Source organism: Oncorhynchus masou, chromosome 15 (assembly GCF_036934945.1).
Source record: "Oncorhynchus masou masou isolate Uvic2021 chromosome 15, UVic_Omas_1.1, whole genome shotgun sequence".
In the NCBI taxonomy this organism is placed as follows: Eukaryota; Metazoa; Chordata; class Actinopteri; order Salmoniformes; family Salmonidae; genus Oncorhynchus; species Oncorhynchus masou.
Genome location: NC_088226.1, coordinates 7,722,325 through 7,749,466, shown reverse-complemented (window position 1 = coordinate 7,749,466; position 27,142 = coordinate 7,722,325). Strand labels below are relative to the sequence as shown.

The 27,142-nt window shown below is 43.9% G+C and overlaps 1 protein-coding gene across 2 annotated transcripts; it reads right to left on the bottom strand.

The window, feature by feature from the left end:
• Window positions 1–11,557: 11,557 nt before the first annotated feature.
• Window positions 11,558–25,951, bottom strand: LOC135555464 (protein Hook homolog 2-like). Of its 2 annotated transcripts, none has more exons than XM_064987909.1 (22): window positions 25,705–25,951; window positions 24,798–24,880; window positions 23,816–23,888; window positions 23,611–23,661; window positions 23,281–23,413; window positions 22,885–22,952; window positions 21,022–21,084; window positions 20,744–20,824; window positions 18,857–19,020; window positions 18,613–18,753; window positions 18,299–18,500; window positions 18,067–18,177; window positions 17,797–17,884; window positions 17,559–17,625; window positions 16,522–16,659; window positions 15,777–15,864; window positions 15,151–15,185; window positions 14,952–15,034; window positions 14,738–14,841; window positions 14,464–14,571; window positions 14,299–14,374; window positions 11,558–14,133 (listed from the first exon to the last, which is right to left on the bottom strand). In XM_064987909.1, exons 1-22 carry the CDS (start codon window positions 25,747–25,749, stop codon window positions 13,805–13,807), a joined length of 2,331 nt encoding a protein of 776 aa, XP_064843981.1. In that variant the 5' UTR covers window positions 25,750–25,951; the 3' UTR covers window positions 11,558–13,804. The 2 variants fall into 2 exon arrangements, with proteins under 2 accessions (XP_064843981.1, XP_064843982.1); XM_064987910.1 differs by having other exon boundaries at window positions 13,853–14,133; window positions 14,303–14,374; window positions 25,705–25,950.
• Window positions 25,952–27,142: the final 1,191 nt, after the last annotated feature.

The following is a 27,142-nucleotide window of genomic DNA, read 5'->3' as shown; positions in this document are numbered from 1 at the left end:
AAAGACATCTGTCCATACACTCAATCAAACAGACTCCAACCTCTCCACAATGGTCAAGACCAGAGAGCTGTGTAAGGACATCAGGGAAACAATTGTAGACCTGCACAAGGCTGGGATGGGCTACAGGACAATAGGCAAGCAGCTTGGTGAGAAGGCAACAACTGTTGGCGCAATTATTAGAAAATGGAAGAAGTTCAAGATGACGGTCAATCACCCTCGGTCTGGTGCTCCATGCAAGATCTCACCTCGTGGGGCATCAATGATCATGAGGAAGGTGAGGGGACTACACGGTAGGACCTGGTCAATGACCTGAAGAGAGCTGGGACCACAGTCTCAAAGAAAACCATTAGTAACACACTACCCCATCATGGATTAAAATCCTGCAACACACGCAAGGTCCCCCTGCTCAAGCCAGCGCATGTCCAGGCCCATCTGAAGTTTGCCAATGACCATCTGGATGATCCAGAGAAGGAATGGGAGAAGGTCATGTGGTCTGATGAGACAAAAATATAACTTTTTGGTCTAAACTCCACTTGCTGTGTTTGGCGGAAGAAGAAGGATGAGTATAACCCCAAGAACACCATCCCAACCGTGAAGCATGGAGGTGGAAACATCATTCTTTGGGGATGCTTTTCTGCAAAGGGGACAGGGCGACTGCACCGTATTGATGGGAGGATGGATGGGGTCATCTATCGCGAGATCTTGGTCAACAACCTCCTTCCCTCAGTAAGATCATTGAAGATGGGTCGTGGCTGGGTCTTCCAGCATGACAACGACCCGAAACACACAGCCAGGGCAACTAAGGAGTGGCTCCGTAAGAAGCATCTCAAGGTCCTGGAGTGGCCTAGCCAGTCTCCAGACCTGAACACAATAGAACATCTTTGGATGGAGCTGAAAGTCCGTATTACCCAGCAACAGCCCCGAAACCTGAAGGATCTGGAGAAGGTCTGTATGGAGGAGTGGGCCAAAATCCCTACGGCAGTGTGTGCAAACCTGGTCAAGAACTACAGGAAACGTATGATCTCTGTAATTGCAAACAAAGATTTCTGTACCAAATATTAAGTTCTGCTTTTATGATGTATCAAATACTTATGTCATGCAATAAAATGCAAATTAATTACTTAAAAATCACACAATGTGATTTTCTGGATTTTTGTTTTAGATTCTGTCTCTCACTGTTGAAATGTACATATGATAAAAATGACAGACCTCTACATGCTTTGTAAGTAGGAAAACCTGCAAAATCGGCAGTGTCTCAAATACTTGTTCTCCCCACTGTATATGGATTCTGTGAACATATTTAAAAAATGAGATTGTTTGTGTGTATAGTCGATTACTGGAGATTTGATGAAGTAATAATAGTAATAATATACAAACATGCACACCCAAACATAGACATATGTAAGGGGTGAAAAAAAGTATCCTGAGTTGGTCACTGTATGGAGTATATAGAGTCAGAACATCTGTTTTCTCAGCCACTGCCTGTCACCAAGGGAGTACACCAGGGCTTGATCCTATGCCCCACACTCTTTTCAATGTATATCAGCAACATAGCTCAGGCAGTAGGAAGCTCTCTCATCCATTTATATGCAGATGATAAAGTATTATACTCAGCTGGCCCCTCCCAGGATTTTGTGTTAAATGCTCTACAACAAAGCTTCCTTCGTGTCCAACAAGCTTTCTCTACCTTTAACCTAGTTCTGAACACCTACAAAACAAAGGTATTGTGGTTTGGTAAGAAGAATGCCACTCTCCCCACCGGTATGATTACTACCTCTGAGGGTTTAGAGCTCGAGGTAGTCACCACATTCAAGTACTTGGAGTATGGCTAGACGGTACACTGTCCTTCTCTCGGCACATATCACAGCTGTAGGCTAAAGTTACATCTAGACTTGGGTTCCTCTTATCATAATCGTTCTTCTTTCACCCCAGCTGCCAAACTAACCCTGATACCTGATTCCTACCCATGCCAGTTTACAGACATAATTTATAGGGTACTCTCGTGCGGCTAGATGTGCTTTACCATTCGGCCATCAGATTTGCCACCAATGCTCCTTAAATGACACATCACTGCACTCTATACTCCTCTGTAAACTAGTCATCTCTATACACCCATCGCAAGACCCACTGGTTGATGCTTATTTATAAAAACACTCTTAGGCCTCACTCCCCCCTATCTGAGATATCTACAGCAGCCCTTATCCTCCACATTCAACACCCGTTCTGCCAGTTACATTCTGTTAAAGGTCCCCATTGCACACACATCCATGGGTTGCTCGTCTTTTCAGCTCGCTGCAGCTAGCGACTGGAACGAGCTGCAACAAGCACTCAAACTGTTTATCTCAATCTCTTCATTCAAAGACTCAATCATGGACACTCTTACTAACAGTTGTGGCTGCTTTGCATGATGTTTTGTTCTCTCTACCTTCTTGTCCTTTTTGCTATTGTCTGTGCCCAATTCATGTTTGTACCATGTTGTGCTGCTACCATGTTGTTGTCATGTGTTACTACCATGCTGTGTTGTCATATGAAGCTGCCTTGCTATGTTGTTGTCTTCGGTCTCTCTTTATGTAGTGTTGTGTTGTCTCTTGTCGTGATGTGTGTTTTGTCCTATTTTTATATTTATTATAATTTTTTAAAATTCCAGCCCCGTTCTTGCAGGAGGCCTTTGCCTTCATTGTAAATAAGAATGTGTTTTTAACTGACATGCCAAGTTAAATAAATGTTCCATAAAAATACAAAAATGGATCATTTGACAGAGATAAGGTTAAAACATTACATGACTGTCTATACAGGGTCTGGGAAATAGTCTCACAAAAATATTGGCGAATGTCCACTTTGGGTAAAAGTAAGGGGAACTGATTTACCCCCTAACCAATAAAACTAGAAATACATGGGATGCCCTCCGTCCTGGTAATACATTTTGAAACAAAACCTTTGCCCTGTTAAATAGAACCATTGAAATGTTGAACATGTATAGATTTGGTTTTAAACTTAAGGCTATAATTTATTGTAGTCCCGATGGAGTTGTTGTTGATATTCTAAAGGTTTGCGTTCCAAATCGTGAGTAGGCAAAATGGAAAGTGTCTGATTTCTTATCTACGCCACCTCAGGCGCCAAACATATTATGGACAGAGAGCGCCATCTACAGGGGACTGGTGGATAGTGCCAGGCATGTTATAGTGAAAGTTATAATGATAAAGAAATCTCGTCTCGAGAGCTACTTCAGAAAGTTTATATTTCCCCTTCTGAAATTGGCCGATGTAGTTTAACATGTAATACTCCGAATTTATCATTTTAAAATAATTGACATTTAATGAGTCTGAAGCAAATAGTGAATATCCAACGGAGATTGGTTATTTTATATACAGTAAATGTTGGAGTGGATTAAAACACAAATTATTTGAGTGGAGGGAGGACAGTGACCTCCCCTTTAACATAAATTATCATGTTTGTTTTGTCTATATTTTAAAACTTTTTGTTCACCTGGTAAAGTAATGTTAGACAGAGAGATTGTAGAGGGAAACAAGTATTTGAATGGAAGAGAAATTTACAGGGTGATAGTGATTGAGAGGGCTTCTGAGTTAAAGTAAACAGATGCGTAGACTAGGGAAAGTAACAAAGAAAGTGGGAAAGAAAGGAAATGGGAAGTTAACTAGAAAGTAAAATGGAAAATAAGAATACATTTTTTTAATTGCTTGGACAGATTAAGATTTAACAACATTTTTATTTTCTCTGTCAGGAGAGGATGGGGTGTCCCTATCTCTCCCTTTAAAATTGTTCTATTATTGCAATAATTAATCAATATCAAATAAAGATTGATTGTTTGAAGAAATGACAAGTCTCTCTCACTTGACTAGAATTTCCACGACACTATGTACACTAAGAAGCCAATCTTACTGAAGCACCTTATTCCTTTCACTCTCTATTGGTCTCGTCCTACTCACAGGGAGCATCTTCGAATCCCTTGCCCTGGATCCATCTTCCTCTTATACTCTCTTCACTGCTGTAGCATACGACACCTTCTGTACTACTCTGACCCTTGCAACCTTGACCTGCCTTCATCAAAACTCAGCAGGATAGACAGTCTTCTCTGTTTCACAACGCTCTCTACTGGGCTTGCGTTGCACCAAACGGCGGGTGTCAGAACCTAACGCCACCACAGTTAGCGCTCCTTTCAAAGAAGCCCTGCTCCCGAGAGCAAAGCAAGTCACAGGTCTTTTCACGAGTCCACTTCGAGTTCCTTTCACAGATTCAACAGTCCCCAACCTGACACCACGTATGGATCAGCCAAAAGGAAAAGATCTCTCTCGCACTGGGCCAGAATCATTGGGACGAGGCTCGAACTCTGCGGTCTTCACCACACCTGCCACCGCAGGTCACCCTCACGCTCGTCACATTCAATTTCTGAGCTACCAGGGTATTTTTTTGTTTTCGTACTTGACGCCAATCTTCCACACCATACCACTTCCCTCATGTCATTTCCTTCTTCGTCGCTGTCAATATCCACATCTCCACAATCTTTCCACTCCTCCATACGCTGTAGTAGCAAACTGTTCAAATGGTTACTGTAAACATGTCGCATCAACTCAAAAAGCTCTTCACCTCAGTCACGCCAATCGTCAGTTAGCCTAGTAAATGAATGCATATGTCATCATCTACCGCACTGGAGGCCAATTTACAAAAACAATATCCTCATCACTGGCTTTTTCAAATACAGGTGTCCCCATTTTATTTGTAGTGCAAAATACTAGAATAGACTGGACTACAAACTTGTCCTTCACCTTGTTTTTATATATATAACCCTTTATGCACCGATTAAAATGTTATACAAAGAAACAGACAGATATAAAAATAAAATTAATCCATGCTTTTGTCACTTCTAGGTTAGACTACTGCAATGCTCTACTTTCCGGCTACCCGGATAAAGCACTAAATAAACTTCAGTTAGTGCTAAATACGGCTGCTAGAATCCTGACTAGAACCAAACAATTTGATCATATTACTCCAGTGCTAGCCTCCCTACACTGGCTTCCTGTCAAAGCAAGGGCTGATTTCAAGGTTTTACTGCTAACCTACAAAGCGTTACATGGGCTTGCTCCTTCCTATCTCTCTGATTTGGTCCTGCCGTACATACCTACACGTACCCTACGGCCACAAGACGCAGGCCTCCTAATTGTCCCTAGAATTACTAAGCAAACAGCTGGAGGCAGGGCTTTCTCCTATAGAGCTCCATTTTTATGGAACGGTCTGCCTACCCATGTCAGAGACGCAAACTCGGTCTCAACCTTTAAGTCTTTACTGAAGACTCATCTCTTCAGTTGGTCATATGATTGAGTGTAGTCTGGCCCAGGAGTGGGAAGGTGAACGGAAAGGCTCTGGAGCAACGAACCGCCCTTGCTGTCTCTGCCTGGCCGGTTCCCCTCTTTCCACTGGGATTCTCTGCCTCTAACCCTATTACAGGGGCTGAGTCACTGGCTTACTGGGGCTCTCTCATGCCGTCCCTGGAAGGGGTGCGTCACCTGAGTGGGTTGATTCACTGATGTGGTCATCCTGTCTGGGTTGGCGCCCCCCCTTGGGTTGTGCCATGGCGGAGATCTTTGTGGGCTATACTCAGTTTTGTCTCAGGATGGTAAGTTGGTGGTTGAAGATATCCCTCTAGTGGTGTGGGGGCTGTGCTTTGGCAAAGTGGGTGGGGTTATATCCTTCCTGTTTGGCCCTGTCCGGGGGTGTCCTCGGATGGGGCCACAGTGTCTCCTGACCCCTCCTGTCTCAGCCTCCAGTATTTATGCTGCAGTAGTTTATGTGTCGGGGGGCTGGGGTCAGTTTGTTATATCTGGAGTACTTATCCTGTCCAATTCGGTGTCCTGTGTGAATCTAAGTGTGCGTTCTCTAATTCTCTCCTTCTCTCTCTCTTTCTCTCTCTCGGAGGACCTGAGCCCTCGGACCATGCCCCAGGACTACCTGACATGATGACTCCTTGCTGTCCCCAGTCCACCTGGCCTTGCTGCTGCTCCAGTTTCAACTGTTCTGCCTTATTATTATTCGACCATGCTGGTCATTTATGAACATTTGAACATCTTGGCCATGTTCTGTTATAATCTCCACCCGGCACAGCCGGAAGAGGACTGGCCACCCCACATATGCTCTCTCTAATTCTCTTTCTTTCTCTCTCTCGGAGGACCTGAACCCTAGGACCATGCCCCAGGACTACCTGACATGATGACTCCTTGCTGTCCCCAGTCCACCTGGCCGTGCTGCTGCTCCAGTTTCAACTGTTCTGCCTTATTATTATTCGACCATGCTGGTCATTTATAAACATTTGAACATCTTGGCCATGTTCTGTTCTAATCTCTACCCGGCACAGCCAGAAGAGGACTGGCCACCCCACATAGCCTGGTTCCTCTCTAGGTTTCTTCCTAGGTTTTGGCCTTTCTAGGGCGTTTTTCCTAACCACCGTGCTTCTACACCTGCATTGCTTGCTGTTTGGGGTTTTAGGCTGGCTTTCTGTACAGCACTTTGAGATATCAGCTGATGTACGAAGGGCTATATAAATACATTTTATTTGATTTCTGCTGTTGGTAAGAGAGAAGGATGTTATGCAGAAAAATGACAAACATAAGAATACATAACAAATTCAGCTTACATAGATACTGCACATTACATTTTAAAAAACTGAAACACGCTTGACAGTAGCAAAATCACCAGTGTTACAGGATTTGTTTTTTCCATTTTATATTTAAAGGTTGGACATTAGCAAGTGGGGCGCACCGATTGGTGTCACCTTTGTTAGTCAGTCTGTATTACACCTGTGCTGGTTGGTCATCTCATTAGAAGGAAGGTGTTTCACCTGTGCTGGCCTAGGGGCTATTTAAGAGTGGCTGGCCCAGCATTCCAGTTGTCTTGCGAGACCTCCCTATTTGATTTGATTTCTTGACAAACAATCCTTTATCTGATGTTCCCTGATTTCGTGCTTCACCTTTTTTGTCCAGTTTGGATTAGTCGGCCCAACAGGTAGGTAGGTCTGGCCGACTGGTCCTACCTATCTGGCCGGCAGGACCTCCGCTATAAAAACTCAGCAAAAAAAGAAGCGTCCCTTTTTCAAGACCCTGTCTTTCAAAGATAATTAGTAAAAATCCAAGTAACTTCACTGATCTTCATTGTAAAGGGTTTAAACACTGTTTCCAATGCTTGTTCAATGAACCATAAACAATTCATGAACATGCACCTGTGGAACGGTCGTTAAGACACTAACAGCTTACAGACGGTTGGCAATTAAGGTCACAGTTATGAAAACTTAGGACACTAAAGAGGCCTTTCTACTGACTCTGAAAAACTCCTAAAGAAAGATGCCTAGGGTCCCTGTTCGTCTGCGTGAATGTGCCATAGGCATGCTGCAAGGAGGCATGCAGATGTGGCCAGGACAATAAATTGCAATGTCCGTACTGTGAGACGCCTAAGACAGTGCTACAGGGAGCCAGGACGGACAGCAGATAGTCCTCGCATTGACAGGCCACGTGTAACACCTGCACAGGGTTGGTACATCCGAACATCACACCTGCGGGACTGGTACAGGATGGAAACAACTGCCCGAATTACACCAGGAATGCACAATCCCTCCATCAGTGCTCAGACTGTCCGCAATAGGCTGAGAGAGGCTGGACTGAGGGCTTGTAGAGCTGTTGTAAGGCAGGTCCTCACCAGACATCACCGGCAACAACGTCGCCCATGGGCACAAACCCACCTTCGCTGGACCAGACAAGACTGGCAAAAAGTGCTCTTCACCGGCGAGTAATGAGCATTATACCGAGGCATGTACTCTGGAGCTGGATCGATTTGGAGGTGGAGAGCCTGTCATGGTCTGGGGCGGTGTGTCACAGCATCATCGGACTGAGCTTGTTGTCATTGCAGGCAATCTCAACGCTGTGTGTTACAGGGAAGACATCCTCCTCCCTCATGTGGTACCCTTCCTGCAGGGTCATCCTGACATGACCCTCCAGCATGACAATGCCACCAGCCATACTGCTCGTTCTGTGCGTGATTTCCTGCAAGATAGGAATATCAGTGTTCTACCATGTCCAGCGAAGAGCCCGGATCTCAATCCCATTGAGTACGTCTGGGACCTGTTGGATCGAAGGGTGAAGGCTAAGGCCATTCCCCCCAGAAATGTCCGGGAACAGATGTGCAGGTGCCTTGGTGGAATAGTGGGGTAACATCTCACAGCAAGCACTGGCAAATCTGGTACAGGTCACGAGGAGGAGATGCACTGCAGTACTTCATGCAGCTGGTGGCCACACTAGATACTGACAGTTACTTTTGATTTTGACCCCCCCCCCCCCTTTGTTCAGGGACACATTCAATTTCTGTTAGTCACATGTCTATGTAACTTGTTCAGTTTATTTCTCAGTTGTTGATACTTATGTTCATACATTTACATGTTAAGTTTGCTGGAAATAAACTCAGTTGACAGAGAGGTTTCTTTTTTTTGCTGAGTTTATACACAAAAGTATGTGGACACCCCTTCAAATTAGTGGCTCCAGCTATTTAAGCCACACCCGTTGCTGACAGGTTTATAAATTCGAGCACATAGCCATGAAATCTCCATAGACAAACATTGGCAGTAGAATGGCCTAACGGAAGTGCTCAGGGACTTTCAACGTGGCACCATCATAGGATGCCACCTTTCCAACAAGTCTAAGATCACCATGCAAAATGCCAAGCGTCGGATGGAGTGGTGTAAAGGTTAGGGCCATTGGACTCTGGAGCAGTGAAAACACATTCTCTGGAGTGATGAATCAAACGTCACCATCTGGCAGTCCGACAGCCAAATCTGGGTTTTGCAGATACCAGGAGAACGCTACCTGCCCCACTTCATAGTGAATAATGGTCTGGGGCTGTTTTTCCTGGTTCGGGCTAGACCCCTTGGTTCCAGTGAAGGGACATCTTAATACTACAGCATACAAATTACATTCTAGAAGATGTGCGTCCAAGTTTGTCGAAGGCCCTTTCCTGTTTCAGCATGACAAAGCCCCTGTGCACAAAGTGAGGTCCATACAGAAATGGTTTGTTGAGATCAGTGTGGAAGAACCTGGCTGGCCTGCACAATCTGACCTCAACCCCATCAAACACCTTTGGGATTAATTGGAATGCAGACTGCGAGCCAGGCCTTATCGGCCAACATCAGTACCCAGCCTCACTAGTGCTCGTGGCTGAATGGAAGCCAGTTCATGCAGCAATGTTACAACATCTAGTGAAAAGGCTTCATAGAAGAGTGGAGGCTGTATAGCAAAAGGGGGGACCAAGTTCATATTAACCTCTTACATCTATGGGGGCGCTATTTCATTTTTGGATGAAAAACGTTCCCGTTTTAAACAAGATATTTTGTCACAAAAAGATGCTCGACTATGCATATAATTGATAGCATTCGAAAGAAAACACTCTGACGTGTCCAGAAATACCAAGATATTCTCTGTGCGTGCCCTAGAACGTGAGCTTCAGGCAAAACCAAGATGAGATGGCATCCAGGAAATGACAAGGATTTTTGAAGCTCTGTTTTCCATTGTCTCCTTATATGGCTGTGAATGCGAGAGGAATGAGCCTGCCCTTTCTGTCGTTTCCCCAAGGTGTCTGCAGCATTGTGACGTATTTGTAGGCAGATCATTGGAAGATTGACCATAAGAGACCACATTTACCAGGTGTCCGCCCGGTGTCCTGCGCCGAAATTGGTGCGCAAAAGTCACCTGCCAGTATTTTTCCATGGGATACAGAGAGGAAAGCAAGCTTCCACGAACTGCATATCAATGAAGAGATATGTGAAAAAACACCTTGAGGATTGATTCCAAACAACGTTTGCCATGTTTCGGTCGATATTATGTAGTTAATCCGGAAAAAGTTTTACGTTGTAGGTGACTGAATTTTCGGTTTGTTTCGGTAGCCAGACGCAATGTAGAAAACGGAACGATTTCTCCTACACACAGACGCTTTCAGGAAAAACTGTGCATTTGGTATGTAACTGAGAGTCTCCTCATTGAAAACATCAGAAGCTCTTCAAAGGTAAATGATTTTATTTATTTGGTTATCTGGTTTTTGTGAAAATGTTGCGTGCTAAATGCTACTCAAAATGCTATGCTAGCTTTGCATACTCTTACACAAATTAGTCAATTTCTATGGTTCAAAAGCATATTTTGAAAATCTGAGATGACAGTGTTGTTAAGAAAAGGCTAAGCTTGAGAGCAGACGCATTATTTTCATTTTATTTGCGATTTTCAGAAATCGTTAACGTTGCGTTATGCTAATGAGCCTGAGGCTTTAGTCACAAACCCGGATCCGGGATGGGGAGTTTCAAGAAGTTAATGCCCATGATTTTGGAATGAGATGTTTTATGAGCAGGTGTCCACAGTTTTGTAGTGTATATTGCCAGTGCCAACATTTCATACTGCATATGTTGGTACTGACCTTATATCATGTCTAAAAGACACTGTCCATTTCCAATATATTTAAGCAGTGATTTACCATCATCAAAATGACAGGCTGAAATGAACACCAACAAACGAGGGAGAGGAATCTCTAGCACTGTTAGGCCGTCCCGAGTTCAACGGGTCGGCGTTTCAGCAATGTAACAGCATGTCCAATTAGTGATGGTAAATGCCCATTGCGATATGTCCATGACATTTACAGTATATTGCCAGTTTCAACATGTTATACTGTAATTGGACAGTGTCCATTGCCAGTATATTTGAATAGGGATTTACCATCACGAAGTGGACAGACTGAAATGACCAAGAGTGAGGGAGAGGAAACACTGTATGACTCATACTGTATATTGTTAATGGACATGTGTGATGTTGCTGGATATTGGGCGGGAACTGGAACACGCGGTTGTACCTGTCGATCCAGAGTTTCCAATCATGCTCAATGGGTGACATGTTTGGTGAGTATGCAGGCCATGGAAGAACGGGGACATGTTCAGCTTCCAGGAATTGTCTACAGATCCTTGCAACGTGGGGCCGAGCATTATTATGCTGAAACATGAGGTGATGGCGGATGAATGGCACAACAATGGTCTCAAGATCTCGTCACGGTATCTCTGTGCATTCAAATTGCCATTGATAAAATGCAATTGTGTTCATTGTCCGTAGCTTACGCCTGCCCCTACCATAACCCCACTACGGGGCACTCTGTTCACAAAGTTGTCATCAGTAAACTGCTCACCCACACATCATACACGTGGTCTGCTGTTATGAGGCCTGTTGGACATACTGCCAAATTGTCTAAAACAACATTGGTAGAAAAATGTACATGCAATTCTCTGGCAAAAGCTCTGTAGGACATTCCTGCAGTAAGCATGCCAATTGCACGCTCCCTCAAAACTTGAGACATCTATGGCATTGTGTTGTCACACTTTCTTGTCCCCAGGACAAGGTGCACCTTTGTAATGATTATGCACTTTAATCAGCTTCTTGATATGCCACCCCTGTCAGGGGGATGGATTGTCTTGGCAAAGGAGAAATGTTTACTAACAGGAATGTAAACAAATTTGTGCACAACATTTGAGAGATTTGCGTATTGAACATATGGGATCTTTTATTTCAGCTCATGAAACCAACCCTTTGCATGTGGCGTTTATATTTGTTCAGTAGAGAGTAAGCCCTTTAACTGCATGTCCAATTTGTGATGGTAAATGCCAATTGTACTAGATTGCTAATGGACAGTGTCAAGTTATACTGCAATTGGACAGTACATTGACAGATTTCCAGTCACGACAAGGACAGGTTGAATTACGCAAGCCCCATCTCAGTACTAGAACATAACAGTTCAGTTGGAATGTTGATTTACTACTTTGAAATTAAAAGTCAGACTTCCTTATTTAATACCAAATAAACACCAAATCTACTTAAAGAGTAAAACACTAAGTGAAGTTAAATGTCCACACAGTTGTGGTTTCATAGCCTGGTAAATAACATTGCACAGATAGTTACACACTTAAGAGGGTTAGGTACAAGTCATAGAGAGCAGTTTGGGTACCAAAAAGAAGTTCCATGTTTAAGTGGATACTGTCAAAGTAATCAGATAGTGTTCAACAATAGCACTGTCCTTCACAGGTTCATCTTGAGAAAATGATAGGTAAAAATGTACATAAATTCAGTTGTAAATAATTCTGACATTAAAAGAGCACACATTGTCTGTTCTTTAGCTAGGTAAGTTCCAGTGTCAGCGAACAGAAGCATCTATAGTTGAGTGTTTCTGCTGAGAACGAGAGAAAAGCTACATACCATTGCTACCTTGAAACCTTATTTCCCTTCAGGATTACACAGTAACAACCTCCAGTGTGGCCAGATTTCCCCCACATATCAATTAAATGTAAATCAATAACCCCACATTCTGGTTCTCACAAGCACCAGCATTCCCTACATTCACATCAGTCTAAAGTGATGTGTGCAACCAATTATAATTCTTAAAAACACCCTGTAACTCTTTAGAGGGGATACATTAAAAGTTAAAAAGAACAACATCTAGTCCATTCTTCAAATAATAAATTCCCATATTACAGCTTTAAACAAAACCTTGTTCAATAGTCTGTGTGAATACTACCAGTCAAATGGTCCTGACAGAAGAGGACCCATATCTTCTAGTCTTTCTGAACTTCTACCATTACATGTGAACACCACACAGGAATTTGATACAAAAGTATTTAAAAGTAGATAGGTTAACAGAGGAAATTAACCATATTTAAATGTGAGGGAGTGCTTTTCTGTACATTATTATACAGACTAACACAACTTCAAAATGCAGAGGTTCATTTAGAAAAATAAAATAAAAGTCTAGAAAGCTATTCTTCCTGCTCTTCAAACAATAAAACAACTCATAACAAATGAAGAAAAATCAAGTAGATGATACAGCTTGAAAGAGTAAACACAGAGAAATAAAGAGGTCAAGACTGTGTGTGCATAGAAAATGTGTTCCTCTCATATCTAAGACGTATTATTGAGCTCTTCTAGATCAGGGGCGCCAAACCCATTTTGCCCCGGGGGCAAAATTCAGTCTTCAACAACATTTCCTCGCCATCAAAATTGGCAAAAAGTGATGCTCCCTGACTGCCATTGTGATGATTATTAGTGAGCTGGACAGTCAATAAACTGTATGAATGTAGGTCCATTATCATTTCTACAGTTTCAAACTTGGTTTTAATCATTGAAAAAGAATATCACGTACACCCCCCCTGGATCCGGATGACACCCCTGTTCTAGCACTTCACCAGTCTCTCTCCCCAAGTACATTTAAAAGTGTCAGAGACACAGCACAAGACAGAATCTCCAAATGACTTGGGCACAAATTAATACAAATCGCACAAATTCACCATGATCTCAACCCATAGGTCTCTCTTATTAGTGTTTATATGTCAGAGTAAGAGGATAATATATATTTAGCCTGGCAGTGGGCTGGACAATAAGAGTGAAAATATATAGTAGTAGTAGTAGTAGGGGGAAGGTAAAGACCCCTGCCCTATTGACAGCAGAAATCAACCCTTTCCATCTCGGTCATCATTGTGGCCTTCCAAAGCATTGATTCTCATAATGTCCTAATCTAAACCTTAAGAAAACATCAAATACACTATAGCTAAAAAGAGGGCTTGAAAGAAATGGAAGGACTGAATGACAAACATTATCTAAGAATTCCATGACAAAGGATTAGTCACTCAGCTTCTTTCTATCCACTTCATGTTCCTTCATTCCAGCTCTCATTTAGACCCAAGACTCATCTTTGTTCAAAAGTCCTGGCAGCTTTGAAAGCACTTGAAGGTGCATTAAGTAGCTCTGCATCGCGGACACTCCAGAAAATCATGTAATAGAGATGCCCAGCAGGGGGCAGCAGCAGCAATCTTCACAAAACACCAAGAGGAGAAGGCATCAGAGCAGTGAGAGGGAGTACGGAAGAAGTGAACACTAAGATATAGACAATGTTTTGCCTCATTTTCACATCCTCTCCCAGAGTTGATATGTCTTATCTGGGCTGGTGGCGGGCTGCGAGGCCTCTCCTGGCGTGGGTGGACTGCCTCTGCTGGGCCAAGAAGGACTGGGCCTGGTTGGACGGACCCGACCGCTCTCCCACCACCTTCTGATGCAGGGCCATACCCTGGGGAGGGAGAGAGAGAAATAAAGCCATAAGACAGGTAAATGTCTTACTACCATAAAAACCAAGACCATTATTTATACAAGTCTTTGCACAGCATTGTAGCACCTATCATGCCAACTGCTTTAATACTATGTATATTAGGCAGATACGGAGAGGTTTACTTACTCACCATGTTGTACCAGGCACTGATGATGAGTTTCTCCTCCTGGTCATGTCTGGACCTGCTCTTCTCATAGTCATGCTGCACACAGAGGAGTTGTTCATGCATATGGAGGGTCAGAAATGCACCACTCATCTGCATCTCATCAGTCAATGTAGAGTGGCTCTTACCTCCAGGTGTTGGATCTTGCGGTCTCTCTCAGTCAACTGGTTCTTGAGGGCCTGAACATCAGGAGACACAGTCAGAGGCGGCTGCTTGGGGTCCAGAGTCTTGATCACCTTCACAATGAACACAAACACACATATACTTGGTGCGGAAATTCTCAACTATGTCACAATGTGCATGACAATCTTTGACATTGATATCTGCAACTCAGATTTAAGGCAGCGGCCAAGCACCGTGGTGCTGTACTGATGAGTTTAGTGTCAGGCAGTGTTGACTGACCGTCCTGGCCTTCTCCACATAGCGCTTGTAGCGTTGCTCCATCAGCTTCATATCCTCATCCTTCTTCTTCAGGATCTCCTGCAGCTCATCGATCTTCTTCGCCACTGACAGGAGGGAGGTCGAAGAGGAAATATTAACAGCATTTTCAGAGCTTGAAAGTTTGATACTATTTGATAGCACTGCTCCCAAGGGCAGGAAATAAGAGGCTACTTACTGTTGCCGTCCGCTTTTGGCTCCAGGTCATCAATGACCTCTCTCTTCTTCTGCAGGTCTGAGTGGGCCTCATGGAGCTTCTCCCTGGGACGAGGACAGAGGAAAAGCATGGAGGAGCCGGACGTGCAAGAATCTACAGAGCGGTAATAATACTCCCTTCACAGGTGCAGTGTGCAAGCATCAGTGATAATAGTACTCACAGGTGCTCCTCAAGCTTCTTCTTCAGCAGGGAGGACTGAACAGGGAGGAAGAAAGTCAGTCAACACTCAAACTACAGAGAAACAGACTTCTGTTAGACAGAGACACAAATAATAAGCATAATACACAACTGAAGTAGTCAAAGTCAAATCAGAGCCCAGGCAGGGATGGGCTGTACTTACGATGGCCTGATTGGCCGAATGTCGGTCGGTGGGGGCAGGCGGAGAGACAGAAGGGTAGACGTTAATGGTGAATCAACATAGCAAACAACGGTTAAAGTTCCCACACAAAATCTCAGAGAGCAGTCACAGGCAGGCAGTCAACGGAGGGGAGAGAAGGATACAGTCTACAACAGTCCTCAAGGACTATATTGAGGTCTAGGTCTCTTTTTCCAATTATAATGACTACAAAATAAATGACTAAAAACAAAAAAACATTTGAACTAAGATGGTCAACCGATTAAGAGAGATTGGTCCTTTCATTCCTGATTCCTATAGATTTTCAGTATACTGTCATCTTTGATTGGAGAAGACTGGGCCCACTCGGTGATTGGTATGGACAAGGTAACAGGATGTTTAGAGGAGGAGGAGGAGAGGGGTAAATGAGGAGGGTCTGTCTCTCCACTCACGTCCTCAGCCTTGCTGCCCTGCTCCTGTAGAGCCTTCTGGAGATCCTCCACCTGGGACCGCAGCTCAGAGATCTGCTGCTGGTTCAGCCTGGAAGGAGGAGAGACAGAACAAATAAGAAAAGCAGGAGGGAGAGAAGGGGAAAGGAAGAGAAAATGAGGAAAATCGATTAAGCTGGTTTTGATGAGTGAGTGGGAGAGGCTGGCGATGCATACAATGTCACATCAGCCGCTGCATTAGTCCACTCTAGAGGTGTCCCACCCACCCACTCCCCTCTCTGTGTGTTGTGGTTAATTAGGGGAAGACAGAGCTACTTCAGCCAAAATCCACAGCTCGGGATGCTCTCATCCTGCTGCTGAAGACTGCTGCCTGCCTCCCACACTCTGGACCCATCGTCACACACACAATCCACTCAGAAAAACCGCCCACACACACACACGCGCGCTGTACGGACAGCCGGGGGACAATCTGGCTCATTGCTGTCCATCCTCTGCTCCGGCCCACACAACACAACTCAACACACAGACCAGAGAGTGAGCTGACATTTAGCTAGATCGCTCCTCCGTTTAGCCAAATGTGAAACTCAAAACAGAAACACTGGCAATATATACTGTGACAAATATCGTCACGGACTGACCTTGATACGTACAATCAAATCACTAAAAACACTTTATTTTACTTTTGTGGATGAGATGCAGTGGTATTCGTATATAGAACGTATCTTTTATTTTACGCATGCCTACACACCTGTTTTGTGTCTCCAGGGTGTTCTGGCTGCGTTGAGACTCCTCCAGCTGACCCTGTACCTCCACCAGTCTCTGTCTGTAGCTCTCCTCCTGGACACACAGCATCTTGTTCTCACTCTGCAGACGCACCACCGTCTCCCTGTGGAAGCAGAAGGGATGAGGTCAAAGAGAGAAGGCAGGGAAGTGGGGCAGAGAGGCAAAGGTCTGTACACTACACACCAACAGAAGTATTCAACTCCACCTCAGCCAATTTAACAGCAGTGCCATCTGACAGAGCCATTCTATTCATGGAGCCAATGGCACATTCTGGTTCTAAAAATAGTGTGGCTGAAGAATAAGACCTTTGCCATTTATCACAGCTGAACACTAGGTTTGGGCGGATCCAGAATTCCATATCGTTCCTGAAGCATTCCGGTTTTACGGCATTAACGTCAGTGCACACAAAGGGCATCATTTCTGTTCAAATGCTATCAAAGTACTAGCGAATTCCCATAGCGAACGTTAGCTAAATGCCAACAAGCGCAAGCGAACATAAACTAAAAGCAAAGACAGTTCTATAACTTTATGAGCTGGGTTCTATCTCAAAGGGCTACTCACACTTAATCTAGGAGGGGATTGATTGTCTCTGCTGTAACCAAGAAGCTTGATCTTGCAAGCTAGCCACCTATAGCTAACAGGTTAGCAAACCAAATGCATAGCTGGAGAAAATGTATTTGGCATTAAGATCGTTAAACATATAGATATATTTACCTGGCAAACATTAGTAGTGAATTTCAAGTCTAACTTGATTAGCTCTTGTACTGCTCGACAGTGGACGTCACGAAACTTCAGTTTGCTCCACATGCTCTTAACAAACAAATATACCATGTGACTGGCTCAACTGAATTGTAGTTAAAAAAAACAACAAATCTAAACACCCCGGTACCGCCCAAGCCTACAGCTGTAAATGAGCAATTGAATTCTGACACCACTGTATGTCTATTGATAGGTCAGATAGGTGTTATCTAACAGATTAAACTTTCACTCAGTCTCACATACTTGAACTCTGTGGGCATTATCTCAGAGGCCAGGTTTCCCACTGTGCCAGAGTCCTCACATAATCCACCTGAAGGGGAGAGAGAGAGCGCCAAGATGTCAGGGGAAAATATATCACATTTGTTTTGACAGTAGTCTTATCAACTGCCACAAAAGGTCAAACAACCCCCCTCTACCATCTTGTAATTTAGAAAAACAAAGGCTGAAGGTTCAGGATGTTAGCTGTGTCCATTGGACTCACCTGGTTGACTGAGGCCCTTCTGTTGGACCTGTGCACACCTGAGCTCATCATTGGTTTCCCGTAGTGTGTCTCGCTCTGAAATCAAACGCTGGAAAACACATTGGGATAACGTGGGGGTTAGACTGCACTCAATCTGATCCTACGAGAAGTATTCAAAGTGACTGCCTCAGAATTTCAGAGATTTTAAATCCACATCCACTTTGACACCATGCCCTTTTAAGTAATACATCTTAGTCTGGAAAGGAGTCGTCCCCGGCCATCCTCTCTCACCTCTTTCTCCTTAAGCAGGGCATCATACTTGTCCTGAAGGTTCTTGTACTCAAACTGCCACTTCTCAGCCTTCAGTGCCTCTGACGAATGCTTGGTGTGAAGCTCATGGACCTGACAGCAGGGAGGCAAACACATTCAGGGTCTGAAGAGAGGTCATAGCATCCTGTGTCATACACACATCCATCTCCACACCTTTCTTAACCCTCCCCATTCTCTAGCCCTCTCTGCCCACCTGTCTCTTGTAGGTGTCCAGCTGGGTGCGGACTGAGTTGGCCCTGCATAGCTCCTCCTCCAGCTCACATGTGCGCTGCATGTAGACAGTGTTGCGCTCCTCCAGCAGACGCACCTGTCTGCGCAGGTCCCCCAGGTCCTCCAGCTTGCGCTTGTACGTCTCTACCAGCGCCTCCAGCCGGCTCACTCGGTCAGACGAATGCCTGTAAGAGGGGAGAGGGTGAGATGGGGAAGCCGTTTTGAGGATGGGACAGGAAAGGAGAGAAGGATAGGAGGCCACAGACTACTGAGAGGCTGCTCTCCCCCTGGGCTCACCGGAGGACGTCCATCTCATCTTTGAGAGACTGGGCTTCCTGGGCGATGCTGGTCAGTTCATCGTTACGGTGAGTGAGGTCCAAAACGTCACGCTCCAGAATCTCCCCTCGCACACGCATGTCATCTCGGCTGTTCTCTAGTCTGTGTCACAAACAGGGGGGCAAACAGAAAATGCTAAATTAATTGTATCAAAAGAGTAGAATGCATTTAGTTTGGAAGTCTGTGTTGAGGATATGACTGTGACCTGTAATTCTCCTCCTGTAGCTGCTCCATCTGGCTCTGCAGCAGCAGCAGCTTCTTGCCAGTGATGGTGGTAGAAGCATCCTGTAGGTCACGGAGGCTGAGCTTCTCCCTCAGGGACTGTGTCTCCACCTGCAGGGACGACTTCTCCTCCAGGACGGTTGCCAACTGAGGACCAAACACACACACAGACATAGTCAGGGGTGGAGAGGCAGAGAGAGAACCAGACAAAGTGGCATGTAACAAAGGCTAGAGAGGGAGGAGACCTAGAGACAAATGAACAAACAGTCACACATTGAGTCATAGAAAGTGCTGAGCACAGAAAAAGGACACACTTCAAAATGCAGAACACCGCCAAAAAACCCACATATTTACTCATGAAAATGCAGAATAGAAAAAAGACACTCCACAAATGCTGAAGAAAAAAGAGCCACACTCACATATCCAGCAACAGACACTGTACAATGCTTGCAAAACATGCAATGTTTTTCCATGAGGGTTGGTGTTAACTTCACATGCACAAACAACGCAGTTAGTCAGCTGGTCTGCTATGTTCTCAGTCGGGTGGGCCACTTTCTCAATGGAGCAGTTGTTAGCATTACCCCTCAAGGAGGGGAATAGAAAGCCAGATGTCTGAGTCAGTCAGACTAACAGTTACAAAGTGGGGAGACTGGAGAGTGGGCTCAGAAAGGGATGTTGATTAAGGATTCAAGCTAGTGAGGCTTGATGAAAGATGAACTATCCTTGGGGTTATCATGGACAAGAATGTTGGTTGGTGGTTTAGGGTAAAACGCCCACCCTGAATATGTTTGTGGGTTAGGCAAGCAGGCATGCCAATATAAAAAGGGGGAGTCTATTACTTACCTGTTGGACATCTTTCCAGTTTGAGCACAGCAAAAATCTACACTGAACTTTAAGGACAAATGGCTTGCTTTAGCATCACACCAGGGAGAAAGTAAAGAACTACATAAACTACTGAGAATTTCTTAACGTGTTTAATGTTAACATATTAAGAAATATGCTGAATACATAAGTGGTAATTGCCTTCTAATCCTAAATACTATACAATGTAATTATTGGGGATCAATGACTTAAGTCTTTGTACCCAATGACATTGCCTAATCAGAGGCAGCATTAACAGCACAGTTAGCACTGTTTCATAGAGAATAAGAGGATTCTAGTACCCAAAAGCCCATTTTAGCATGTGTAGCGCCATTGAGAACTTTCACCATTTTGAAGTAGTCAACTAGGTGTGGCTTCCTATTGGTTAAGAAAGGATCACATAATTCCATCCAGGACATCAGGAAGGATCAGCCAATTAATTATTTGTGAGCAACAATTCCATTACTTCAGGTTATGTTTGTTAATGCTGCCTCATTGCTTTATACCTGTTCAAACAACACACTCCAGGTGGCAGTATGCACCCTTTCAGTTTATTTACCAACTCAGAAGTAGTAGAAGAAAATTGACTACTTCAAAATCAGCAGAGGCTGGTGGGAGGAGCTATAGGAGGACAGGCTCATTGGAATGGCTGGAATGGCATCAATAATATGGTAACCACATGTTTGACTCCGTTCCTTTAATTCCATAACAGCCATTACAATGAGCACATCATCATATAGCTCCTCTCACCAGCCTCCACTGTTCAAAATAGAGATGGCTTCAATGGTGCTGCCTGTGCACTCACAAAAGCCATCATGGACAGATACAGGAAAAAAAAAAGAGTCCCATCACTCTCTATGCACCGTTTACACAACAAACCATCAGGGGGAATCAGTCAGACTGGACAACAATCCTCAGTTAAGCGAATAAATAGGGTCACTTCACTCATGGCAAAGAGCTGCAGATACACACTCAACATGCTAACTAACAAACAGTCCCCTCTGCCCACCTGGTGCTCCAGGTCCCGACAGCGCTGGCCCAGATCCTCCTTCGCCTCCACCTCCTCACTGAGAAAATAATACTTCCTGGACTGCAGACACGGAGATAGGCACAAGGGAGGTTATAGACAGCACAGTGGGAGGTAGAGAACGAGAGAGAGAGCGCGAGAGATACCACGAAAGACAAGTATATGAGACGGAAATTGAGGAATAGCGATAAAACCAACTTGCAGGAGAGTGAAAGTTTAATGTATTCAGAGAAGCAGAGTAAGAAGAGAGCGGGTCCCACCTGGTAGTCAAAGTCCCCGTAGGTCTCAGGACTTCCTGGAACAGTTGGCTCTTTAGCTAGGAGCTACACCACAACAAAACATTCAATTGCTGGTTCAAACTCCAGAAAGACAGATCACATGGTGAAACCCATTGTCAATATAGAGGTAAGCAGGACAATAAGTGAGCTATTGCCTGTTTTAGTGTATATTGCTGTTAAATACAGAAAGGTTTCAGGGAGCAAAGAATTGTGCTTGAACAGTTGTAGCCAAAAATGTTGAGAATGACACAAATATTAAATTTTCAAAGTCTGCTGCAATTTGCATATACTCCAGAAATGTTACGAAGAGTGATCAGATGAATTGCAATTAATTGCAAAGTCCCTCTTTGCCATGCAAATGAACTGAATCCCCCAAAAACATTTCCACTGCATTTTAGCCCTACCACAAAAGGACCAGCTGACATCATGTCAGTGATTCCCTCGTTAACACAGGTGTGAGTGCTGACGAGGACAAGGCTGGAGATTACTCTTATGCTGATTGAGTTCGAATAACAGACTGGAAGCTTCAAAAGGAGGGTGGTGCTTGGAATCATTGTTCTTCCTCTGTCAACCATGGTTACCTGCAAGGAAACATGTGCCGTCCTCATTGCTTTGCACAAAAAGGGCTTCACAGGCAAGGATATTGCTGCCAGTAAGATTGATTTAGGTACAAGCATTTATCGGATCATCAAGAACTTCAAGGAGAGCGGTTCAAATGTTGTGAAGAATGCTTCAGGGTGCCCAAGAAAGTCCAGCAAGCGCCAGGACCGTCTCCTAAAGTTGATTCAGCTGCGGGATCGGGGCACCACCAGTACAGAGCTTGCTCAGGAATGGCAGCAGGCAGGTGTGAGTGCATCTGCACGCACAGTGAGGCAAAGACTTTTGGAGAATGGCCTGGTGTCAAGAAGGGCAGCAAAGAAGCCACTTATCTCCAGGAGAAACAACAGGGACAGACTGATGTTCTGCAAAAGGTACAGGGATTGGACAGCTGAGGACTGGGGTAATGTCATTTTCTCTGATAAATACCCTTTCCGATTGTTTGGGGCACCCGGAAAAAAAGCTTGTCCGGGGAAGACAAGGTGAGCGCTACCATCAGTCCTGTGTCATGCCAACATTAAAGCATCCTGAGACCATTCATGTGTGGGGTTGCTTCTCAGCCAAGGGAGTGGGCTCACTCACAATTTTGCCTATGAACACAGGTATGAATAAAGAATGGTACCAACACATCCTCTGAGAGCAACTTCTCCCAACCATCCAGGAACAGTTCGGTGACGAACAATGCCTTTTCCAGCATGATGGAGCACCTTGCCATAAGGCAAAAGTGATAACTAAGTGGCTCGGTGAACAAAATATCGATATTTTGGGTCCATGGCCAGAAAACTCCCCAGACCTTAATCCCATTGAGAACTTGTGGTCAATCAAGAGACGGGTGGACAAACAAAAACCCACAAATTCTGACAAACTCCAAGCATTGATTATGCAAGAATGGGCTGGAATATCAGTCAGGATATGGCCCAGAAGTTAATTGACAGCATGCCAGGGCGGATTGCAGAGGTCTTGAAAAAGAAGGGTCAACACTGCAAATATTGACTCTTTGAATCAACTTCATGTAATTGTCAATAAAAGCCTTTGACACTTGCTTGCAGTTATACTTCAGTATTCAGTTATACTTCAGTATTCCATAGTAACATTGACAAAAATATCTAAAGCCACTGAAGCAGCAAACTTTGGGGAAATTAATATTTGTGTCATTCTCAAAACTTTTAGCCACGACTGTAGGTGTAATCTCACAAAAGGACAGACAGATCAACAAAGATGATAATATCAAAAAGACTGATCACTCACCTCCTGTATGGCTGTCATGACAACATGCTGGACAGACTCCTCCAGGGTCATTATGTGCTGGATTTGCTCTGAGAAAAAACACAGAGGAGGAGACCACTGAATATCACATTCACATCTGACAGTCAGACACTCAAACACACTGCTTTACACACAGTGCAACAGTTTCTCCTGCATTCACATCAAACCCACTAGCTTGTTCATCTGAGGATCACATTGTCTTTTAAAACTCTTTTATCATAATCTGTATACAGTACATGGTTGGGGCTTTGTAGGAACGAACCAATGAATGCTCAGTTTATCAACTCGTGATAATCAGGTCATTGCATTAATTCTGCATTTTCTCCATAGGTGACTTCCTGTTACCCAGCAGAGCCTCCTCTATCCCAGCTAGCTCACCTTGCTTTTTCTCACAGCTGACAGCACAGCCAAGCACCAACTGCACCAGCTTGCCAAGTTCAGTTACATCTCCAAACTCCCCAATCAGATTGATGTCTGGCAGGTGCAAGTCTGCTACCTGGTGACCAAGCACCTGTTCATAGAAGGATGGAGACAATGGGGATTGTGAAAAAATATATGCATTAGCAATGATATTTCAAATGGACTAAGACAGATGCAAACACTGAGGAACAACGGGAGGAGATTGAGCTCTTAAAAGAAATGCAGGAAACGTGCATATACCATCCATCCCTTCCTTCCGATCTTTAATGAGGAAAAGCCTTTACTCACATCATGGTAATACTCAAGCATGCTCTGAAGAATCTTCTTCAGGTTGCTGACCTGGAGGAAAGTGAAATAAATCTGAGCTGGAGAACACAGGCATCTTTGCCTTGGTGAAAATACACCATCTTTAAACAGTAAGGCCAGTGGTCACTCGGTTGCCTAGGTGAAAACCTAGAGGCACTGTGTTATATCCTTCTATCTCATACTGCACCTTGAGGCGCCAGTTGGCCTCACTCTCCTCCTTGATCCTGCCCAGCCATGCCTCATTAAACCAGGAGGGGTCTCTGTTAACGAGATTAAACACTTAACAATACATATTCTTGGGACATACAATACACAGGAAGCCACAGGGCAGAGTATTTCTAAACTGGAAAACGCAAACTCCCTAATGTGACACTCAATGAATGTCACAACAAGCAAACAATCATTGGAAACTTGCTTGAGGCCAGAATTGCCATGACCCAATTCAACGAACCCTCAGACAAAAGCACTGCCTGTTTCCAGTTTGATACATTTCTATGTGTGTGTGTGTGTGGACAGAAAGGCACACAAATACTACAGCAGATGAGGTATGAAGGTAATTTGGCTTGGACAGACAGTACACTTAAATGGACAGGCCCTTGCACAAAATCCCACCTGGGCACAATCTGCAAGACCCAGGCCTTGAGAAATACGGACCTATTCCCTATCAAGCGTAGGAATAGAAATAAAACAGACTAACAGCCCATCCTCTAACTTTACAAAAAGGCTTTTGAATAGATGCTTGAATTTGCTCTAATCAGGTTCTACTCAAAGTAGTTCAAGGCCCAGAACAAAATGTCAGTGTGCAACTGATAAGCAAATTGGTCTGTGAATTGAGAATGACTGGGATTGAACGTACTCCACAAATCTCTTACTATTGCCATTTGCTACTGTGACAGGCTAATGGGTTCTGCAAGTAAGGACCTTTTTCTGCGTTCACATGCTAGTCAGAACTAGGAAATTCGGAAATGTACAACTCGCTAACTGGTTGCAGTTATACATGGGCCGCATTCATCGAATCAGCAAGTCCGACATTTGAGTTTCCTAGTTCCGACTAACATGTGAACACTACATACATCTCCCCCAGTTTTCCTACGCTTAGCTGTTGTCTACTCTTGTGTTAACCCACCACCACCAACCTCAAAACACAGAAAAAAGTGTTGTGCCCTTACATCCTGTGTAGAACGTGTGCAATAGCCACTCCGCTCATCAGGTCCTGCTTGCTGGTGCATGAGGGCACCTGAAATGTCTGTAGCTGGAAGGGTTGGACATGATGAATGAACAGAAAATGTGTTAGTGTGTCATTTATTATACTTCACGTCAATCAATTAGAAATCAACTGATCGAGAAGATGAACAATGCAAATGCTACTGCCAACACGTTGGGCAAATTGCTTGCTATTTGGGGTTTTAGGATGGGTATCTATTAAGCACTTTTTGACACCTGTTGATAAAAGAGGGCTTTATAAAATACATTTGATTGATTGTGCGGTCTAGAAGTGCTGGAAAGCCATTCTACTAATGTGCTGTACAGCTAAAGTGTTAGCTAACCACGAAATGATAGACCTCAGCTAGCTACTTATAGCTGGCAATTTATAAGAGATCATTCCACATTTCTAGCTAGTTTTAATATAGCCTAAACAACCTATATTTGGAGGGTTCATGGCTGAGTTTTTCAACTATGTACCATCTTAATGGTACTTATCGTGGAGTTGAGAAACTTAGAGGCTAGCTAGGAGTGTGACTGGCTTGCTGGGGCTTGGCTAGACCTTCGTACTGATTGCATAAGATAGTGGCTAGCTCAGTTGCTGGCTGGAAACTTGAGCTTGTCTAAGACGACCATTTCTGATGTTTACAGTAGACCATCAAAACAATTTAGTTAGCTTTATTTGACAGTGACAGCTAGTTAATTATGTTATTTTTTATTTGAGCTGGTTCAAGGCACTACTAACTATAAAATGCCTAGCTACATTTAATTGTAAAAACACCTAATTTAATTTCGTTAACTGCAAGCGAGAGGTCCTTTTGGATGACGACCGGCTAGCAAGACATCCCAGTTCCCTAACTTTGTAAAACTTACCCAATTTAGTAACGAATCGCATAGCTTTGCTTTATCCAGACTCATTTTGGTTTGTCTGACCAACACTCTGCAGTTAGCACACTAGCAATCGATTGGGAGACTTTCAGCTTCAAGTTTATTTTTAGCTTGCACTATCACGTCAGAAAACCATGGCCTCCTGTTAGCGAGCTTGACTTTCGCGTTTTTGCTCCATAAACCATCCGAGTGAGACTCCGTATTAAGAACATTGTCATGACAACAGACGTGTTTACTTATCGTTGTCACAGAGTTTCTAAACCCAGAGACGCACGCAACATCGCGAGACTTCCGGAACGCTTAGGAAGCAGACCAGGCCAGTGTTTGAGAAGTGACAAATTATTCCTTAGTTGTTAATTTTCTCTAAATCTAAAGGCACAACCTAGATTCGAGACAATGTACTAAATATTTGAACATGTTATTACTCCAACCGCGTGAAAGTGTCAAACGGACAGGTTTTGATTTATTGCACATGCGCAGCTTTGCGCGAGACAACCGTTACGCCCTATTACGTGTTTCTGCGCATGAGCAGTTGTCGCGGTCACGTGCTAGTTGGAACGATGAAACTCTGATATTTCTAACATACTGATTCGTTGAACGCGGCACGTGTATAACTACAACCAGTTAGGAGGTCGGACATTTCCGAGTTTCCAAGTCCCAACGAGCACTTGCACGCGGCACCAGCAATCCAACGTCGCCATGACATCGCCTACCAGCGTGATCAGGGGATTCTATTTGTTGTTGTTTCGCCTGCATGTTGCTCAAAACAGAGCGCGGTATTGTAGAGATCATTTGTGGGTGTTATGTTGTGTATGTTTCGAAAACCTTTAGCATGCGTTTTTGGAATTAAAAAAGGAATTTGTTCGAAAATGTTCCACAAAAGAACAGTAGATGGCTCAAGTTGACAAAATGACAGAACTGAGGAGTGAAGGTGTCTCGAGTCCTAACAACACTGATCATGTAGCTAGCCTAGCAGAAACAAGTACATAAATCAATTATGTTAAGCAATTAAAATAGAAAAACACTTCCCTACAGTTGAAATATATACTTTTTTTAAAATACAATCTCACATTGTCAAAATGTGTTTATCTAGTGGCTGTAAAATAAGACACATTAATGTATCACAGCAATTAGCCTAATGGTTTCACAATTATTCCAGGGTCTAAATTCACTGTGCCTAAGTGCTGATATATCGAGGCCATCTATTCTAGGCATATGCATAGCTCTCACATTGATCTGACTCCTGAGAAAATGTGCTTTATCAGCTCAGTGTGAGGGCCTCCCAGTGTCATAACATGCAGACATACACTTATTTTCCTAAGTACTCTATCTCCCTGTTAACACCTCTTCCTTCTCGCTCCAATACTCACAGTTCAACCTGATGTATTTGCCAACTTCCTGTTTGCCCTGGCCAGCCCAACAA